At 37.7% G+C, this 17,259-nt stretch overlaps 2 protein-coding genes across 3 annotated transcripts; one reads left to right on the top strand and one right to left on the bottom strand.

Moving 5' to 3' along the window:
* Positions 1 to 1,949: 1,949 nt before the first annotated feature.
* dda1 (DET1 and DDB1 associated 1) lies at positions 1,950 to 6,484 on the bottom strand. 2 transcript variants are annotated; one of them, XM_014469445.2, is made up of 6 exons: positions 6,151 to 6,484; positions 5,656 to 5,736; positions 4,249 to 4,300; positions 3,892 to 3,953; positions 2,572 to 3,725; positions 1,950 to 2,481 (listed from the first exon to the last, which is right to left on the bottom strand). In XM_014469445.2, exons 1-5 carry the CDS (start codon positions 6,157 to 6,159, stop codon positions 3,618 to 3,620), a joined length of 312 nt encoding a protein of 103 aa, XP_014324931.1. In that variant the 5' UTR covers positions 6,160 to 6,484; the 3' UTR covers positions 1,950 to 2,481; positions 2,572 to 3,617. The 2 variants fall into 2 exon arrangements, with proteins under 2 accessions (XP_014324931.1, XP_005800893.1); XM_005800836.2 differs by lacking the exon at positions 1,950 to 2,481 and having other exon boundaries at positions 2,843 to 3,722.
* Positions 6,485 to 7,840: 1,356 nt separating this feature from the next.
* abhd8 (abhydrolase domain containing 8) lies at positions 7,841 to 16,022 on the top strand. Its single transcript, XM_023339349.1, has 5 exons — positions 7,841 to 8,072; positions 11,672 to 12,475; positions 12,609 to 12,779; positions 13,447 to 13,663; positions 14,582 to 16,022. The coding sequence occupies exons 2-5, from the start codon at positions 11,682 to 11,684 to the stop codon at positions 14,807 to 14,809; spliced, it is 1,410 nt and encodes a 469-aa protein (XP_023195117.1). The 5' UTR covers positions 7,841 to 8,072; positions 11,672 to 11,681; the 3' UTR covers positions 14,810 to 16,022.
* The last annotated feature ends 1,237 nt before the right edge of the window (positions 16,023 to 17,259 follow it).

Genomic DNA, 17,259 nt, shown 5'->3' on the forward strand with positions numbered 1-17,259 from the left:
ATAAATAAAAAAAGATTTAATGCAATACAGAAAAAAAAAACACAAGAGGGTAAACCATGTTGCAGCATCAGTATAAGCGTGTTCTCTTTAACTTCTCTGGACGCTGTTTGTTATAAATGTAAAATAGGAATTCCCGGGATGAGAGGAATATATTGTCTTTGTGTGTGTTGTTAAAAGGCTGGGACGTGAATTAATAAAGGGAATCGGTGGAACGACATAAACAAGATGTAGATGTTACAATGTAGCTGAGCTCAGTCTTATTAAAAAAAACCCTCCCAGTTTGCTGCATTTGGATTTCAGGGATGAAGAACATCATGATGCATTTGAGTCCCTTCGTCATCATCATCTGTACACGTGTTTTAGCAGAAGGCTGGGATCGGGCTGTTTGCTGAAGCTGTTAAGTTTTTATGTACAGTTCCACCTTTTCCTGTTCAAGCAACAAATAGCAAAATAATTTCTTTTCATCATAAACTCAAGGCAGCTGGAAATTTAGAACAGATGAGGGATTTTGATGAGCCTGAGTCACAGAAGCTGGCTTTGATCGGGTCGAGCCGTGACGTCCCTCAAAGGAAGCCTCTTCCTCTTTAACAGGAAATCAGTGCGATTGAACCAAGTGGATTTATCAAACGCGTCACCTTCTGGAATTTGAGTCAGATGTGAACAGGTGAGGTTCTCAACACAGCTTCATTAAAACCCGACCTTAACCTCAAAAGCCAGATGTTTTCATCACAGCCTCACTGACACGACATTAAAAGCTCTTCCAATGTACAAAAGAGAAAAAACAAAACGCTCTTTTAAAGAAAAATACTGGGAAATGGGATTATTTATTTCTGTTAATTTATTTTGTCATATTTTTGTAAAATCTGAAAAGAATAGTTAATAAAACTCTTTTCAAATGCATTTCATGTGTTGGGAGTTTGTTTAGCTGAAACAGTTACAGTACATAATGTTGGCGGTACTAAAATGGTATGTCAGGGCTTTTCTTCTTTTGTTCATTTTTATTTTATTTATTTCAAACAAGTTTTTAAAAACAACAAAAAGCAATCAGTAGGACAGAGAAAATGTGCATATATAACCAAGAAAACAATAATTAGTTTACCACTACTTTTCTGTTCGAAAGGAGTAGGAAGAAGTGAACACTTATTTAATCCTATCACATATCCAATTTAATGAAATATATTAATTGATGACTCAATAATTATCAAAAATAAACACTTAGGGTTCTGTGGAGAGGTTACATTTAGAAAACATTTTACTGGCGGTAGATAACAGTATCTGGCAAAATTATTAAAAATACTTGAACTTTTCTTTGACTCATATCTTCAGTTAGGATTACCAAATTATTTCTATTTGTTCAATATGTGGAAAATTAAAAATTTTGGGTGGGGGATTTTAGATAACCTGGAAAAGCCGGGGTGATTAGTAAATATGAAAGAAATATAGTTTCATTAGAAAATCTGATGTTGAATTTATCTTTTGTAATTGATTTTGTAATTTGATATTTTTTTCTTACTTTAAAGTCACCATCAAAAATTTTACCAGAAAAAAAATTTCCTTCAAAGAATAAAATTGCCTGCTAATGTGGTGGACACTAAAACCATCCCAACAGTGAAGCATGGGGGTTTCTTTTCTTCAGCATGGGAAGATGGATTAATTTAAATACTGAGCAACTCAAGTAATAATCAAAACTAACAGAAATAAACACATGAAATGTGTCCTGCATCTATCTTGTATGTAATGAGTTTTAATTGCAATTAGTAAAACTTTTGATTATTCTAATTTATTGATGTGGAATATATAACCATTCAAAATTAGAAAAATAAATCATAGTGAATTGTATGTAAGATATATTTATCATTACCTTTCTCTCTGCCAAGTTTCATATATAATTTAGCTTTCTTTTTCCAGACAAAAACAAATTCAGATTTTAAGAACCACGTGACAAAATCTAGTTTCAGTGAAGCTTTATTTGAGCAAAGTTTAAAGGAACATCTGATCAAACACACAGTATGGAAGCAAGGCCTAAGGTGGAGCTGAACAGTCTATCAGAGCAGAAGCATGTCATGTTTTTATGATTTAAAAAAAAAAGGATATCTACACTGCTGCATGGGCTGTTAAAACATCAGGCTTTGACGTGACTCTGCTGGGCAGTGATAACAAGAAGCTTCATCGCAGTGTAGCGGTTTATGACCCCAGAACAAACTGAAAGTAAGTATGCTGCTTCCCATGCTCCATGTGCATTCTGTGGCTGAAAACGCTAAAATATCCCTTTTAAATCCCACTCTGTGATAATTCATGCCAGATCTCAAACTTAAAAAAACCTTCCGAGACTGGAAGATGCAGAACGTATCCAAGCCGGGGCAGCTAAAGGGATTCGGACCACGATGACGAGTTGTAAGGCCTCTAGGCCAGGCGTCTCAAACTCCAGTCCTCGAGGGCCGCAGTCCTGCAACTTTTAGATGTGCCTCTGCTGCACCACACCTGAACAGAATAATTAGGTCATTAAGGTTCTGGAAAACTGATCTACACAAGGAGGAGGTCGTTAAGTCATTTCATTCCAGTGGTTTGTACCTGTGGCACATTTAAAAACTGCAGGACTGCGGCCCTTGAGGCCTGGAGTTTGAGACCCCTGCTCTACGCTGATACCTTCGGTTCTGTAACAAAACATCCAGTAGTGAAAACAACATGCAAGCCAGAGAACATCCACTGGGCATCAGGGTGCTACCTTTCCTATCGCATCCATGGGTGTTTTTATTTATTTAGGAAAACACAAACTTGTTTAATTGTAATGTTAACTATTTACACACACAAAAATTATCTTTCCTTTCATGTAATTAGATTTTTTTTTTTTTACCATCTGTGCTTTACGGGTCTGAATTTCTCCCTTTAAGAAAATAAAAATTTTTATAGCCATAATCACTGAGATGCTAGGTGTGAAAATGCATCTCAGACAAATCAACCTAAATCCTATGAGCACAAGTCCCAGATTAAAACACAGATATGAATATAGTCGCATCTTTTGGAGGATTTTGGAAGAAATGGCTCTACTTTGTGCTCTTTGTCACAGTGCATTCTTGGTTCTGTGGATTTTCAGAGATGCTGACGCGCCCCCATGTGGTTAAAAGTGGGCAGTGAAACCGAGTGGGCACTGCGGCTGGCAGGAAGCTCAACAACGACGAGTTGTAATAAAATTAACAGAGTAACAAAACGTTCACGTGGATCAGAGCGGATCTACACAGGTTTAGTTTTTAAACATAGCTTTTTCTGTCCAGTGTGTCTCCATCTCAACTCTACACACTTTAACACTCACCCGCTTCACACAAACGGAACGACACGCATCCACAGCGCAACACACATACAAACACTTACAGGTGTACAGGCTCACCCCAGGAGGAGTCGACATGTCTATCAGAGCCAAAATAAAAACATTATGATGGATTTTGACTCGATCTTAAACACAGTCAGCCAGGAAAATCCTGATCAGTGCACCTCTTTTCAAAATTACCACGTATTTTTATTCAGGTTCACCTAACTTTCTGTGTTCATCAGTTCACATAGGCTACACCCTGTATGTGCACATGCTATTTCATCCTCTCACACACAAACACACGCACACTTTATGAGTCGTCATTCATCTCTTGGCTGTCTGTCCTGGCGATTTTCCTCGGCGGTGCCGGGCTGTCCCCCTCGCCTTGTTCCTGTTCCCTTTTCTTTGCTGCATTCTGCTTAAAACAAAACCACACGTGTGTACACGTCAGCGATAATCCAGCCATGACAAGACAATTTTTTAAATATAAATAATCTATTCAACACACAATTAACTAATACTGATTAAAAAGAAATATTTGACTAAAGGTTTAGAAAAAGGTGTAAATGAAGGCACTTGCTCACCTTTTTGTCCCACTGCTGATGCAGGTAGCGCAGGAGGATGTTAGTTTTCTCTGTTACAATAACTGCAACGTCAAAAAAGGAAGATTGGGTTAGTAGTTCTTAAAGGAAATTAACATAATAATATCACATTAATAAAAGCACAGATTAATAACTGCACAAACTTTCTATCATCATCGCTCCGACTTCTTTTCTTTCCTGAGTCAACAAAACCTCAACCTGTTCTCGATCCCCCCCACTGCAGCCAGGCACTTCTCTTTGAAATTTCATTGATTATTCAAGTGTTTATATCACCATAGTGCAGGCTGTTATAATAAATCTGCTAGTGCAGCCAGTCTGAAGCAGCTCCCAGTGACTCACTCTGTTCAGAAGGGTATTCCCGGGTTGGGAGGTAAACAGACGGCCTTCGGTTCTGCACAACAAAACACAAAGATGAAAGAAAGAAAAGTCAAGACTTATTCTCGTTTCCTAAAAAACAAATTCCCAATTCAGTTCAAAGCAGTGAATAACAGTTTTTAATTTTTTTACAAATTGCATCAGCTTAAGTTACAACATAAATGTACATTAACCATAAGTAGTATGAGAAATGTGCAAAAACTTCAACTTTAACCTTAAATTTACTCAGAATAACTTTTGATTAAGGGTTTATGGAGAAAAATAATCTGAATTTCTTTTTCTCCAATACAACTAGATTATTAACAGCCATTAATAACAGTCATTTCACACAGCGGATGAACAAACTGTTGTATGCAATGACAATCTAATGCTGCCCCAACGCAGCATTAAAAGGCGTCTGGGGGAAATAACAGCAGCAGATAAAACAAAAGCCGGCCCATCCTTCACATTTATGTTGTATATTTTCAATTGCAGACAGTAAAGAGTCAGTTGGGTTGTCAGATGTGACCAAAAAAGAAAGGGAGTCCAGGAAAGAAACATAAAATTTTGATTTGATATAGAAATTATATATTAGTACTTTCAAGCAGATGGTGTTTTTTTAAATACATTTCAAAAATTCTTGTGAGGTTTTAAAGCCCATTCAAGAGGCCAAATACACCAGTGACCAGCAGTCTAAATGCATGGGAGCTGGAACAAATTAGTTTATCCATTGCCACAGTGATGTCATGCATTGATATGATGGTGATCGTATTTCCCAATATTCACTCTGATTAAATCATCCTTTTTAGACATTAAACTCAGAGGCTAATGTTCCAATAAAACATCTACTGTAATGGGATTTATTCAATTTTTATTTCTGCATTTCATTTTAAATAATAGTAAAAGCCAGGAAAACTGCAGAGCTGTGTGACAGATTTTTGTCATGGACATGATATAAATAACTGACCAAGATGGAAAAGTTTCTTAAGACTCCTAGTTATATATTGAATGAATATGTTGTTTAAAAACCAAACGCACAACAGAAAATCAAATGTTTTTTCTCTTAAATGTTAAGCTGGATGCTGCTGTTATTTCTGTTGAACAGAGAACATAGGAAAAATATTTTGCAGATGACATTGTTATGCAAAGAAAAATATTAGTGAGCTATAATTTGTTTTGTATACGAGTTAATAAAATATGTGCTGAGTTACTTAACATAATTTGAGGGATTTTAAAGTAATACTAGATTTCTAATGATGCAGAGTGAAAGCTGTTACTTCAGGCTGCTACTGGAATCTTAGTGTTTTTATAATGAACACTTTATATTTAACAATGAATCATAAACATCAAAGTACTCAGTACTATTATTATCCATTTACAAATATTACTCACTGATGCTTTACAAACGGAGTCTGCATGGAACCTGCTGAAGTTGCTTTTATTGTAGACTGGAAGTCCCTTTAAGAAATCAGCCTAAGGGAAAAGATAAGAGGTGGTTATAAAAAATCATTTTGATGAGCAATATCAACGTTTTTACTTTCGTTTCCTTGAAATATGTGAAAGAAAAATCCCCAATTATTGTCTAAGCTGGACATCACCATCTGTTTTAGATCAAAGACTGGGCGTCACCTCCTCTATACAAAACTAGAAACGTACATTTATCCTGCTACTGTCCCTAAAACATCCACTGTGACCTGGCAGCACTGATCTGAGCCGGTGTTGACCATGAACATTTCAGAGAACAAAAATGCCGGTTTGGCCTGAAAAGAAAGAGCAGGTGTGGCAACCGGCAAGCTAACATTTAGCTACACTTAGTCAGAACGCCATCACATATTCTCTGTATTTCAGACAAAAGCCAAAGGGCCAAACATGTTGTAAAAGGAGTACCTTCTCCATGATGACGATGGCAGAAATAACGTCTAAAGTCGACTCGCCGACTCGACTCGGTGTTTGTTGTGCTGCTCGTTATGGCCGCGATAGCTAACAGGCTAGTCCACCGAGGCAGCTAACCTGACGAATTTGACTGCAAACACTGCAACGACCTTCACATAGAACTTCTGGTGTCCATTATATTTAGATATATATCCAGGTGTCAACTAAAAATGATACAACACTCATAAAACAAATCAATCCAAGCAGACATCCCATAAGCTCGTAAAGCTATTTACATATGACTCCGTCGGCTAACATGATAGCTGAATGGCAGGGATGTTTACTTGGCCACGCCCTTAAAGCAGCTATTGGCTTACTCGTGCAACCACGTGATAGAATCTTGTCCAGACAACCAATCAGGAGGCAGATCACAATTTGCCCTGTTGACGGGCCCAGCTCTTCGACATGTTGAGTAGTGATGGGAATTTCGTTTCTTTGCAGGATCCGAATCAATTGGCTAAACTCATTTAAAAGATCTGACCCTTGCGTTCAACTCTCAAATTGCACAAGTAATTGCACCTCTTGAACCTCATTTTCACATTCTAACAAATTATAAACACAATTGTCAATGTGTTTTATTGTAAAATACAAAATGTAGCCTAATTGTTAAATGAATGGATTTATTTTTGCAAAAAAAAAAAAAAAAATCTTTTCAGATTGTACTCACCCCGAGACTGTACTATACCTTGCAGAGCCACTTCTTTTCTGCAATTGCAAATTGTTTTTAGGTATGCCTCTGCTTTCTTTTTCAAGGAAGCGGAAACTCAGTGAAATCGGATAATGAGCATTTAGTTTTCAACTTGTCACATCCATTTGGATTAGCCCAGTTTGACATTCAACTGGGCTATTATAACAAATCAATATGCTTTGACCTGATGGATATGAAATATCACGTCATTCAGTTGTATTCTGAGAGTATGACTTATAGAAAAAAGAATAGTGATGAGTTTAGCAAATTTAGAAAGTGACTGAGATGAACCAGTAGCCTCATACTGATAACAGTGGTTTATTTTAAAACATGTTTTACTTAAAATGTTATTTTTAGGGGTTTTATCTCACTTTACGAGCATTGCTCCGCATATCTATATTCCACTTGAAGATAGGTTTAAAAAGTTTTAAATATTAAGAATATTTGCTAAAATATTTTAAAATTTGACAGAAAATATTCCAAAAACTTTGACATTGCATTCTGAGAAACAGGGTACTTAGTGTGGTGGGTCTGGTTGCTATACACCGTCAGGGCAGACTTTCTGCACACTTGTTTTTGTTGAGTAAAAGCCACGATGGACAACATATGATTCACCATGCAATATAGTAAACATGATGTCACATTTACAAAGAGATTGAGATGCTCTACGGGGAGATGGAAGGTCAGTGGAGACCATGTGATGCTCAGAAGGTATTTGAATCCAAAACTTTCTTTCTGCAAGGCAGTGCAACCACATTATAACACATTTTCTCAGTTAAACAAGCTTCCTCTCGTGAAGAGTTTGATATGCTGTCTTCCCCTCTTTAGCCAGCAGGGGGCAGCTCTTCACACGCGCATCAAGGACCAGAGGCAGATGGATTTAAAGGCCTCTGACACAGACGGAGCTCTGGAGCGTCTCCAGCCGCCTTCACTCATGTCCCAGTATGAAACTGGAGGACTGGAGCGCCTCTCTGATATTTGGCTGTACCTCTGGTCCCTTAGAAAGACATGTTGTCTGCTGGCACACACTGGCCGGCCGCCATGTGGTGGCTCCCGACAGGCCAGCGAAATCCAGATAAATTAGATTATTGGATTGGCTACAACAGATTATAGCTCTCCTTCGATGCTTCATAAGAAAGCGGCACCAGTTTGATCATAGGAGGTTTTATGAGATAGAGCCTTGATAAAGGTAAGCTTTCTCCTTCACTTTGGTGCAATTTTTTTTAATCAATATGTTTAGTTTCGGTTGTTTCAATATTTAGTTTGAACTCAAGAGAAAGGTTCCTGCATACAAACCAAGCAGAGCTGCAAGCTACACATTTTTAGTTGAACATGTTCTGGAACTTCCCTCATTTTCTGCAACATAAAGCAGCGAGCACTCTGTTCAAATGAGCTTCACTATTGCAGGTGAATAGATGGAAAAATGCCAACCTAAGCAACAAAAACACTGCAGCTCGGTTTTAAATACTAATTTATTTCGCATGCTTTCAATCCCACATTGTGTCAAGATAAATTATGTGTTCAAAGTTTTGGTAAAAGTCTATTAGACATTGCATTCCAGTTTTAATAATAATAATAATAATAATAATAATAATAATAATAATAATAATAATAACAATAATAATAACAATAATAATAACAATAATAATAAAAGGTGCATTTCTGAACTTTAACTTAAATTTAAGCCAATTCAAGCAGGTGAAATTTGTTTACTATAAACACATTACTGCAACAACTGGTAACAATTACCACTGTTTATTTTAGATTTTACCTTATTATAGTAAACATGTATAAGTGATCTTTAATAAAAAAAACTATAGGCTTTTACAAACCAGGTCTACATTTATTTCACTCACAGGTTGCAGCCTGTGAGTGAAGTAGACATTAGACACTTCTACCTGGACACCATGCAGTGGTTGTGTGTAACATGTGCATTGTTATGTCATAATCTTCTACAGCCAATGACAACAGAGGCACTAAAACCTCGGTTAAACAAATGAGGATCACCACATTATTTAAATTTTTAATGAGGTTCATATGCTCAGTCACAATAATCACCAAAGTAAAAAATAACCAAAAATGTTTAAATATTTTCTATTATTAAGGTTTATAAATTGCATTACTAATTGAACAGATGGTAATATGTTGATCACATCAATCCATGTCATATCCTTAAAATGCATTAGCAGTAGTGTAAGCAGCTGCTAATATTGAAACAGTAACATCATATTTATCCTCATCATTTTTCAAAAATGTTAAATGTTCTGTAAGATTGAAGTCTTTCACTTCCTAAATCACATATTTAAAGGAAGAAGGAAATTCTGTATATTTCGTAGAATTAATCTAATCAAGAATTAGTGTCATACAAATTACACTAAAGACCGTTTTCTAAAGCAACAAAGACACAAACATGTCTGTTGTGTTGGTTTTGATTTGTTCTTTTGTAGATTTCTGTTTTTTGTTTGAGGTATTGCATGTTTGGAAAGTTATTCTCTCTGGTTTTGGATGCTGCAGCTGGAAGGATTTTTGCTCTTGCATTCATACTTTAACTTAGCAGCTGTGGTTCTGGACAAAGAGGCCAGTTGGACTGAACATTTTTTTGTTTCTGATTCAGTTCTATGATTACCCTGGATGGTACCTTACTTCCTCATCTCTCTGACTCCACTAGACAAAAAAAATAAAGAAAGTCTCTCTTACCCTGAGCATGGCGCTAATGGGGAGGAAAACCAAAACATTTCAGAACTTTGCAAAACAAATTAGATGAGGTGAAGAAAATGTGGGAAGTGAGGTATTTGTCTTTAATTAATCACCTCTTTGCTTACATTTTGATTAAATATTCAATGACCGTTTTCAAAGTAGGAGCAACCCATATCCTGTTATTTTTATTTAGCCCAGGGGTCTGCAACATGTTGGTGCAGAGCTGCAAGTGACTCTTTGGACTTTCCACAGTGGCTCTTAAATACTTGGCTTAAAATGATTAATAAAAAGTCTTGTTTTTAAATTCATATAAAATGAAGTTTTTAAGAGTTTTTAACTTTTTCCACTGAATAATTTTCCCAGTACATGTTACTAAATGCACCAGCAATATTTATTTAAATGTATTTCTCTTGTTGTTAGACTGTGCAAATATCAACATCCCATAAAAGAAATTTAATCTATCATCTTTTTTTGTAAAAACGTTTATTTTAAAACCTAAACATAGAAATAAAATGGTTGTTCTATAAAGATTGCAGCCTTCATGTAGTAGATATTCATTAAATTCTAAAAAAAAAGAAACAAAATGTAAAAAAAAGAAAATAAAATCATGAAATATTTTGTGCCTCTGAACAAGATTTATTTATCTGGACCGAGAACACAAATGGCTCCTTGGACTGTAAAAGTTGCTGATCTCTGTCTGGACCAAATAGAGAGAGAGAGGAAACAACCCAAAAAAAGTTAAAGGAAGTTATTTGTGTTTCTTGTGAAACAACCTTGCAAAACTCTTTTAGTGTGTTAGTTGCAAATCCCTTTTCCACAAAGTCAGATCACGTTGTTTCAATAAAGCATTGTGGGTTTAATTTGTTTATGGTTTGTAAGATTTAAAATAAAGGATTCACATGAAAATGATATTTCTTTGTGATTTCAACCTTCAGATTCAGCGCTGTTAGGAAAAAAAAAGAACACACTCTTAATGGGATCAAGTATTTATAAGAGTTGCAGCGGAGGAGTGTGGGATGGAATCATCTATAACATTATTTCATAATTTATTAATATAAAATTGTCACTAATATAACAATTTAATAACTTAAAGACCACAAACGGACAGCTGGATAAAACACCTATAAATTCCTGTAATAAATGTAAATCTTCTTATTGTAAAGAAGATTTACAATAAGAGGTAAAACAGCATACACTGCTCTACATAGCACCCGTATGCAGACTGGGGTCTGCAACTGTAGCCAGTGTAAATCAGCCAGCAAAGCAGAGGCTGCAACACATTGTGCCCAAAACAAAAGCAGCAGCAAATGGAATGGGAGTGTAAAAAAATGCAGAAACTGAAACAGCAGCAGGTGTGACTGTTTTTCATCAAGATGAGGTGGAGAGATTTGTTGTTTGTACTTAGAGTTTAATCCCCTCCAATGGGGAGGGGAGCAACGGGAAGGTAAGATAATGCCACCTGCATAGAGACTTGCAGACCTTACTGCTGCTGTAGTTTCTGTGGCTGATAAACAACTGAAACTAAACTTGTGGCTAGCTGCTTTTCTTTAAAAAGAAACTATTAAAACTAATTTGGTCCATGGTATTACTAATACTGTACTTAGAGTCATTACAGTTTCTGGACATTTACCATTTAGTTTCATTAAATTCTTTATTTGAACTTTATGAGACTAGTTACTCCTGAAATGATACAATTATCTCTAATATCATCCAAAAGGAGCTGTTTGGTTCCCCTGCAGCCCTTCAGTGGACTGCACTGCTGCAGAGGGATCACATGGTGGACAGCTTTAACTCAATGAGCTATAACTGTCTGCAGCTATTTATATCACCAAATGCTGCCGTAAGAAATGCGTAGAAAATCACAAAGGATTCAGTTGTAAATAAATACCTGAGTGTAAAAGGGCAAAGCTTAGCTAGGTTTAAGTTTAGCAAAGTTAAAAAAAAAAAAATATATATATATATATATATATATATATATACATATACATATATATATGTATATATATATATAGTCTAATAATAAAGCTTAATGATAATTAAGCCCATATTGCATGCCATTATATTGTATTTCTGTGTCTGTTGTCCATCCAGACTGGCAGCCATGCTGACCAGCTTTATTGAAGGCCTCCTCTGCTGTCTCACCTCCAAACCGGCCAACACCGTGGTTCCCGTGGAAACCTCTGAGCCTGCAGATGGGTACGAGTTTGTGGAGGTGAAACCAGGCCGTGTCCTGCGGGTTCGACACATCATCCCTGACAGACCGGCAGTGGAGGAGCCCTCGCTGGGTGGGATCGTGAGCTGCAAAAGAAAGATCACAGTCTACCGCAACGGACAGCTGTTTATTGAGAACTTGGGCGAGAGGGCGAGCGCGGAGCTGAAAACCTGCCAGAACGGAGAGACTGAACCCAACAGCATGGTGGAGGTTGAACTGACAGACTGTCGCAACTCTTCACCTCCTGTCAGCATCCCCGAGGCCCGGTCAGACTCTGTCGCAGCTGGAAACAACGGGGCATCGGAAACTGGGTCAGCAGGAGAGGCACCTGCTGCCGGACAGGCTGAGCAGTCCCAGCAACCCCGCAAACGAAGGAGGAAGCCGAAGCGCACCGTGGTGATTGACTGTGAAAGGAGGATAGCAGCCTGTAAAGGAACACATTCAGATGTTGCTCTGTTCTTTATCCACGGGGTCGGGGGGTCGCTGGATATCTGGGGGAGTCAGCTGGACTTCTTTTCCCGACTCGGGTACGAGGTGATCGCCCCGGATCTGGCAGGCCATGGAGCGAGCTCATCTCCACACATAGCTGCAGCGTACACCTTCTATGCCCTGGCGGAGGATATGAGACTAATCTTTAAGAGATATGCAAAGAAGAGGAACATCCTCATAGGACATTCATACGGGTATTATTAATGTTAACACCTTTATATCAACTATTAATGGAAAAAAATATAAAAGCTTCATTCTATTTAGCAGGTTACCACAAGATTACTATCTGTTCTATATTGTAACCCTCATTCTGTTCCTATCTTCCAGCGTGTCTTTCTGTACGTTCCTGGCTCATGAGTTTCCAGACCAGATTCACAAAATGGTGATGATCAATGGTGGTGGTCCCACAGCGCTGGAGCCCAGCCTGTGCAGCATCTTCAACCTGCCCACCTGTGTGCTTCACTGCCTGTCCCCACTGTTAGCCTGGAGCTTCCTAAAGTAAGACACATTTTTATTCTGATTATAGATGTCCAGATCAGGATTTTTGTTCTCAGTGAGTTACTTTAGATCATTTGCAGGTGTTGTGGTTCAACACAATGTCTGCATTTTTGCAGACTACATCCCATAAGTACCATAATGTTGACACAATCAATGCTACTAATGTGGTTTAGGCTGATTATACACGTGGTGAAGTTGGAAAGAAGAGATTCTGTCAGGATTCTGGTGTGTGATTAACAGGTGGAAACTTTGAGCAGAAGCTGGCTTAGTTTGAGCTGACATCTGCTGGCACAAGAGACGGAGTAAACAAATCTGTTTGCAGGAAATTCTGTACAGTGACATTGCCATCGTCCTTTTCCTGTCATTTTCAAAACATAAACAGAATAACCTATCAATTTCTTCTTAATTCCAAGCAAAATAATTATGTGAGGAGTATGAAAAATTTGGGTTTAGCTGAGGTGACCAGAGGGAAGAACAAACTGCAGCTAAAACATCTTCAAAAGGTAGAAAAATAAAATCTATCACAGTTAATTCTTTACAGTTTCGTCCACATTGGGAAGCTTTAGACTTTAGACTTAATGCCAGAAAGTGGGTGATTCAGTGTTTGGCACCATTTGTTTTCATCTATGTTTGTAACTTAGATAAATCTCTGCTTCTGCCTCTGCAGGGCGGGATTCGCTCGGCAGGGATCCAGGGAGAAGCAGTTGCTGAAAGAGTACAATGCCTTCAATGTGTCGTCATTTGTATTGCGTGCCATGATGAGCGGTCAGTACTGGCCTGAGGGGGACGAGGTTTATCACGCTGAGCTCACGGTGCCCGTCCTGCTGGTTCACGGCATGCATGACAAGTTTGTCCCAGTAGAAGAGGACCAGCGCATGGCTGAGGTGAGAACTGACCAAGGCTCTGGGTACAGAGACCAAACAGCTAATCTCCTTAAGGTTGAGTTTTTAGTTTGGGTAAAAAAAACAAGCACAAGATGAGAAAATGTTTGAATCAGTAAAATTGATATGATTACCCCAGAAGAAGACAAAGCCTCTCCAGACCAATTAGTTTGAGAAAGACTGAATGATTTCTACAAGACAACCAATTTGTGAAGGTCTTAAAATATCACAAACACACATATCACATTTTACAAAACTGTATGGTAATCAATTAATAAATGGGTTTACAAAATAACTAGAATCTATGGTTTTGGCAAACATACCATTGAATATTTTAGCATGTAATGACTGCAGCAGGCTTGACTGATGCTAGTTCAAACACAAAGAAACTGGATTGTTCTACACAAGCAAATCATTTTATACCTAAAAAAATCTCATCCAGGTGTCGTAACAATCTGAAAGAGTCGTTTGAATTTGTATTAACACATCACATTATTACTCACATACAGGGGTGCAAAAAAGTGTTTTGCTCCCTTTCTGATTTCCTAGTTTTTTCCTGTTTGTCACACCTAAGTGTTTCTGAACAATTTGAATATTATGGTCCATTCACACCAAACGCTTTTTGAGCGTCAGGCGCGTCTCATTTACATCCAAAGTCTGTGGAGCGTCAGACGCATTGGACGCGCTCGCGTCGCGCTAGACGCTCGATGCGCATCCACATAGACTTTGAATGTAAACCAGACGCGCCTGACGCTCCAAACGCATTTGGTGTGAACGCACCATTAGTGAGACAACATGACTAAACACAAAATGCAATTTTTAAATGGAGGTTTTTGTTATTAAGGGTTTTACCCGAGTTCACAACATTCATGTTTCATGAAGAACATTGACTTACCTCTTCTTTTTTGCTGTTTCTGTCAGATTCTTCTAATGGCGTTCCTGAAGGTCTTGGAGGACGGCAGTCACATGGTGATGCTGGAGTGTCCTGAAGCTGTCAACACACTTCTGCATGAGTTCTTCCTCTGGGAACCAGTCACACTTCCACCACCAAAGAAAGAGCCCAAAGCCCGTCCAGAGACCGCCAAACCTCAAACTGACAACATTTCTGAGCCCGCCACGGTCCGGCCTGCAACCGCCAGGCAAACCTAATCAAACTGAACAGAAACAGACTAAAGAACGCAACTGATTGAGGCTAAAACTGAAGCAGGGGTAAATGTAAAACGTGGCTCATCCACTTCCTGCAGAACAGAGCAGGTTTGAATGGGACAGACAGACAAAGTGGACGATTTATCTGAGCTCCTCGGGATTACAGTTAGATTTGTGGAGGTGGGACACTGCTGTTCTGGTTTGGTTTCAGGTGCGGTTTGAAAAGAGCAAATCAAGTCAAAGACTGTTCGAATGTCAGTTCAAAGGAATTTATCCCAAACATTCAACAGAGGATCATGTGGTTGTGCCTTTGAAAAACTAGAAAACTGGTGAAAATCAACCAAGATAAACAATGATATGAACTGGCAGGAGAGTAAATCAGATTCCGTCCGTCCATTCGTTATTTTGTCTGAGATCAGGTCACAGAGCTAACCCTCTCACCAACAACACTTTCCATCTCATTGGGGGTCCCAAAGTGTTTCCATGCAAACCTGAGGTCTCCTCCCAGTTAGACGAGTCAAAAAAATCTCCAAATTGAGGTTGGTCAGATGCCAAAATAACCTCAGTTGACTCCTCCCAACGCGGAGGAGAATCACCTTGGCTCTGATTCCCCAAGGATGATGGATCGACCCATCTAATCTCTAAGCTGAGTACAGGCACCCTGCAGAGGAAGATGATCTCAATCATTGAAGAATGTCTGAATCTATTTCTCATGGCCATACAAGAGACAGACTGGACAAATGAGAGCCTTGCTTTTTGGATCACCTTTCATCACCACAAGAAGAGCAGAACACTGTCTGCAATACTTCAGATGAGGCCCCAGTTCATCTATTAATTTCCTTCTCCATCCTGCAATCATTCGTGAACAAGACACCAAGATACTTGAATACTCTCCTGGAGGCAGACCAAATCCTGAACAGGATTTTGCCAGATGAGAGTCAAGGTTTGCACTTTTAGAATCAAACTATGATGCAAACTGCTGGAATCTGATTTTTTTTAGTTTTTCTATTGCTCAGACTTGATGAAAATCTTTCTCTGTGTGTGTCTTTTCTTTGTTAAATTGTAAAATAATACATTTGTAAACCATACTGAAGAACATGACCATCAGAAACAATTGTTTGTATAATAAAATTAGTCCTTGACTGAGCTCTGGCTGGATTATACAATGGAGTATTAAGGTCATTGCAGATAAAAGGAAAAAGAAAATATATAAAAGCTGCAGACATTTTGAGATTAATTTCACATATTTAAAAGAAAAAAAAACTTAAATATGTTTTAAAACAACATTTCTCTGATGTTGCAAAGTTGAAAGTTTGCAAGATTTTCTTTTTGTTTTAATTTGAACTGTTCCATGGTCTTAAGATATGGGGTAATTTGGTCCCGAACTTTCGTGGTCGCAAAAACCCCGCGTACGTTTTTAAGAGATTTTTTATGTGCATGGTTTCAAGAACTGACTGTCCGCTAGAATAATCCGTCCTTCCCTCGCTGTCTGACCGTGACATCTGCTGTGCTCCTCCTGAGCGTCACTCTAACACAGTGGGAGGGAAATAAATATACGATATTAAAACTAAAATATCCTGAAATTGTAAAGCCAGAATTTATAAGAAAAAACGAATTTATCAGAAAAATATCAAAAGTTTTTCATTATTAAGTCAGAGATTTGTGGCAAAATTGACAGAAGTCCTCTAAGATTGAGGTGGTAAATTTAAGAAAAAAAAATTCAAAGCATAAGCAGCAGATCTGATCTCTTTTACTACATCAGAATGACATCTTACGAGTCTCACTTTGACTTCGTCTGACTTTCTAATCTCAGTAAACTTCTGAGGTTTTTTCTGAAAGATTTTACTTTATAATGTCAGAAAATATCTGAGGTTTAAGATTATAAATGTATACTTTTAGTCAAGGAAAATTATTTTCTTCTTGCAAATTTTTAACTTTATTCCAGAGAATATTGAAATATTTTTAATATAAACATTAAAGTTAAAATTCAAACTTTTTTGGTGGAAATTTACAAAAGATTTTAGTTTATTTTATCTACATTAGCCGTAATACTCCTTCATAGATTTTGAGCCTCATCTACATGTAAATTTGAGCATCCTCTCAGTATTTTTGTTTCACGCTCCAGGGTTTTATAAAAACAGACATGTTAGTGCTTGTTTGTAGTAGTTATTGATATACGGTACTGTAGAAAAAGGTACTAGAGGGCTGTTCGATTATGTTCTTGCAAGCTGAAAAAAGGGATTAATGAATGCTGCTCAAGACAGGAGTGAAATTAAATCTGCTGCTTCCTGAGACGATGTTCATTCAACTATACATCACTAAATTTAATTAGCAAGTAAATTACCAATATATACAAATAATTTCTAAAAATATATGTTGATTCACTAAAACTGTGAACGCTTAGGATACAAAGCAGGGAAAATTACAATCCAGACAGTTTTAAAGTATTAAAA

This window comes from Xiphophorus maculatus, chromosome 9, assembly GCF_002775205.1.
Source record: "Xiphophorus maculatus strain JP 163 A chromosome 9, X_maculatus-5.0-male, whole genome shotgun sequence".
Taxonomy (NCBI): Eukaryota; Metazoa; Chordata; class Actinopteri; order Cyprinodontiformes; family Poeciliidae; genus Xiphophorus; species Xiphophorus maculatus.

What these genes read in the sequence shown, in the direction of transcription:
- dda1 (XM_014469445.2), bottom strand. An exon ending in GGAATACCCTTCTGAACAGA is followed by an intron (nt 3,954 to 4,248) that starts GTGAGTCACTGG and finishes TTGACGTTGCAG; the next exon opens with TTATTGTAACAGAGAAAACT. An exon ending in ATCAGCAGTGGGACAAAAAG is followed by an intron (nt 3,726 to 3,891) that starts GTGAGCAAGTGC and finishes TTTTGTTTTAAG; the next exon opens with CAGAATGCAGCAAAGAAAAG.
- abhd8 (XM_023339349.1), top strand. Translation starts at nt 11,682, where the DNA reads ATGCTGACCAGCTTTATTGAAGGCCTCCTCTGCTGTCTCACCTCCAAA. An exon ending in CTCATAGGACATTCATACGG is followed by an intron (nt 12,476 to 12,608) that starts GTATTATTAATG and finishes CCTATCTTCCAG; the next exon opens with CGTGTCTTTCTGTACGTTCC. An exon ending in TTAGCCTGGAGCTTCCTAAA is followed by an intron (nt 12,780 to 13,446) that starts GTAAGACACATT and finishes CTGCCTCTGCAG; the next exon opens with GGCGGGATTCGCTCGGCAGG.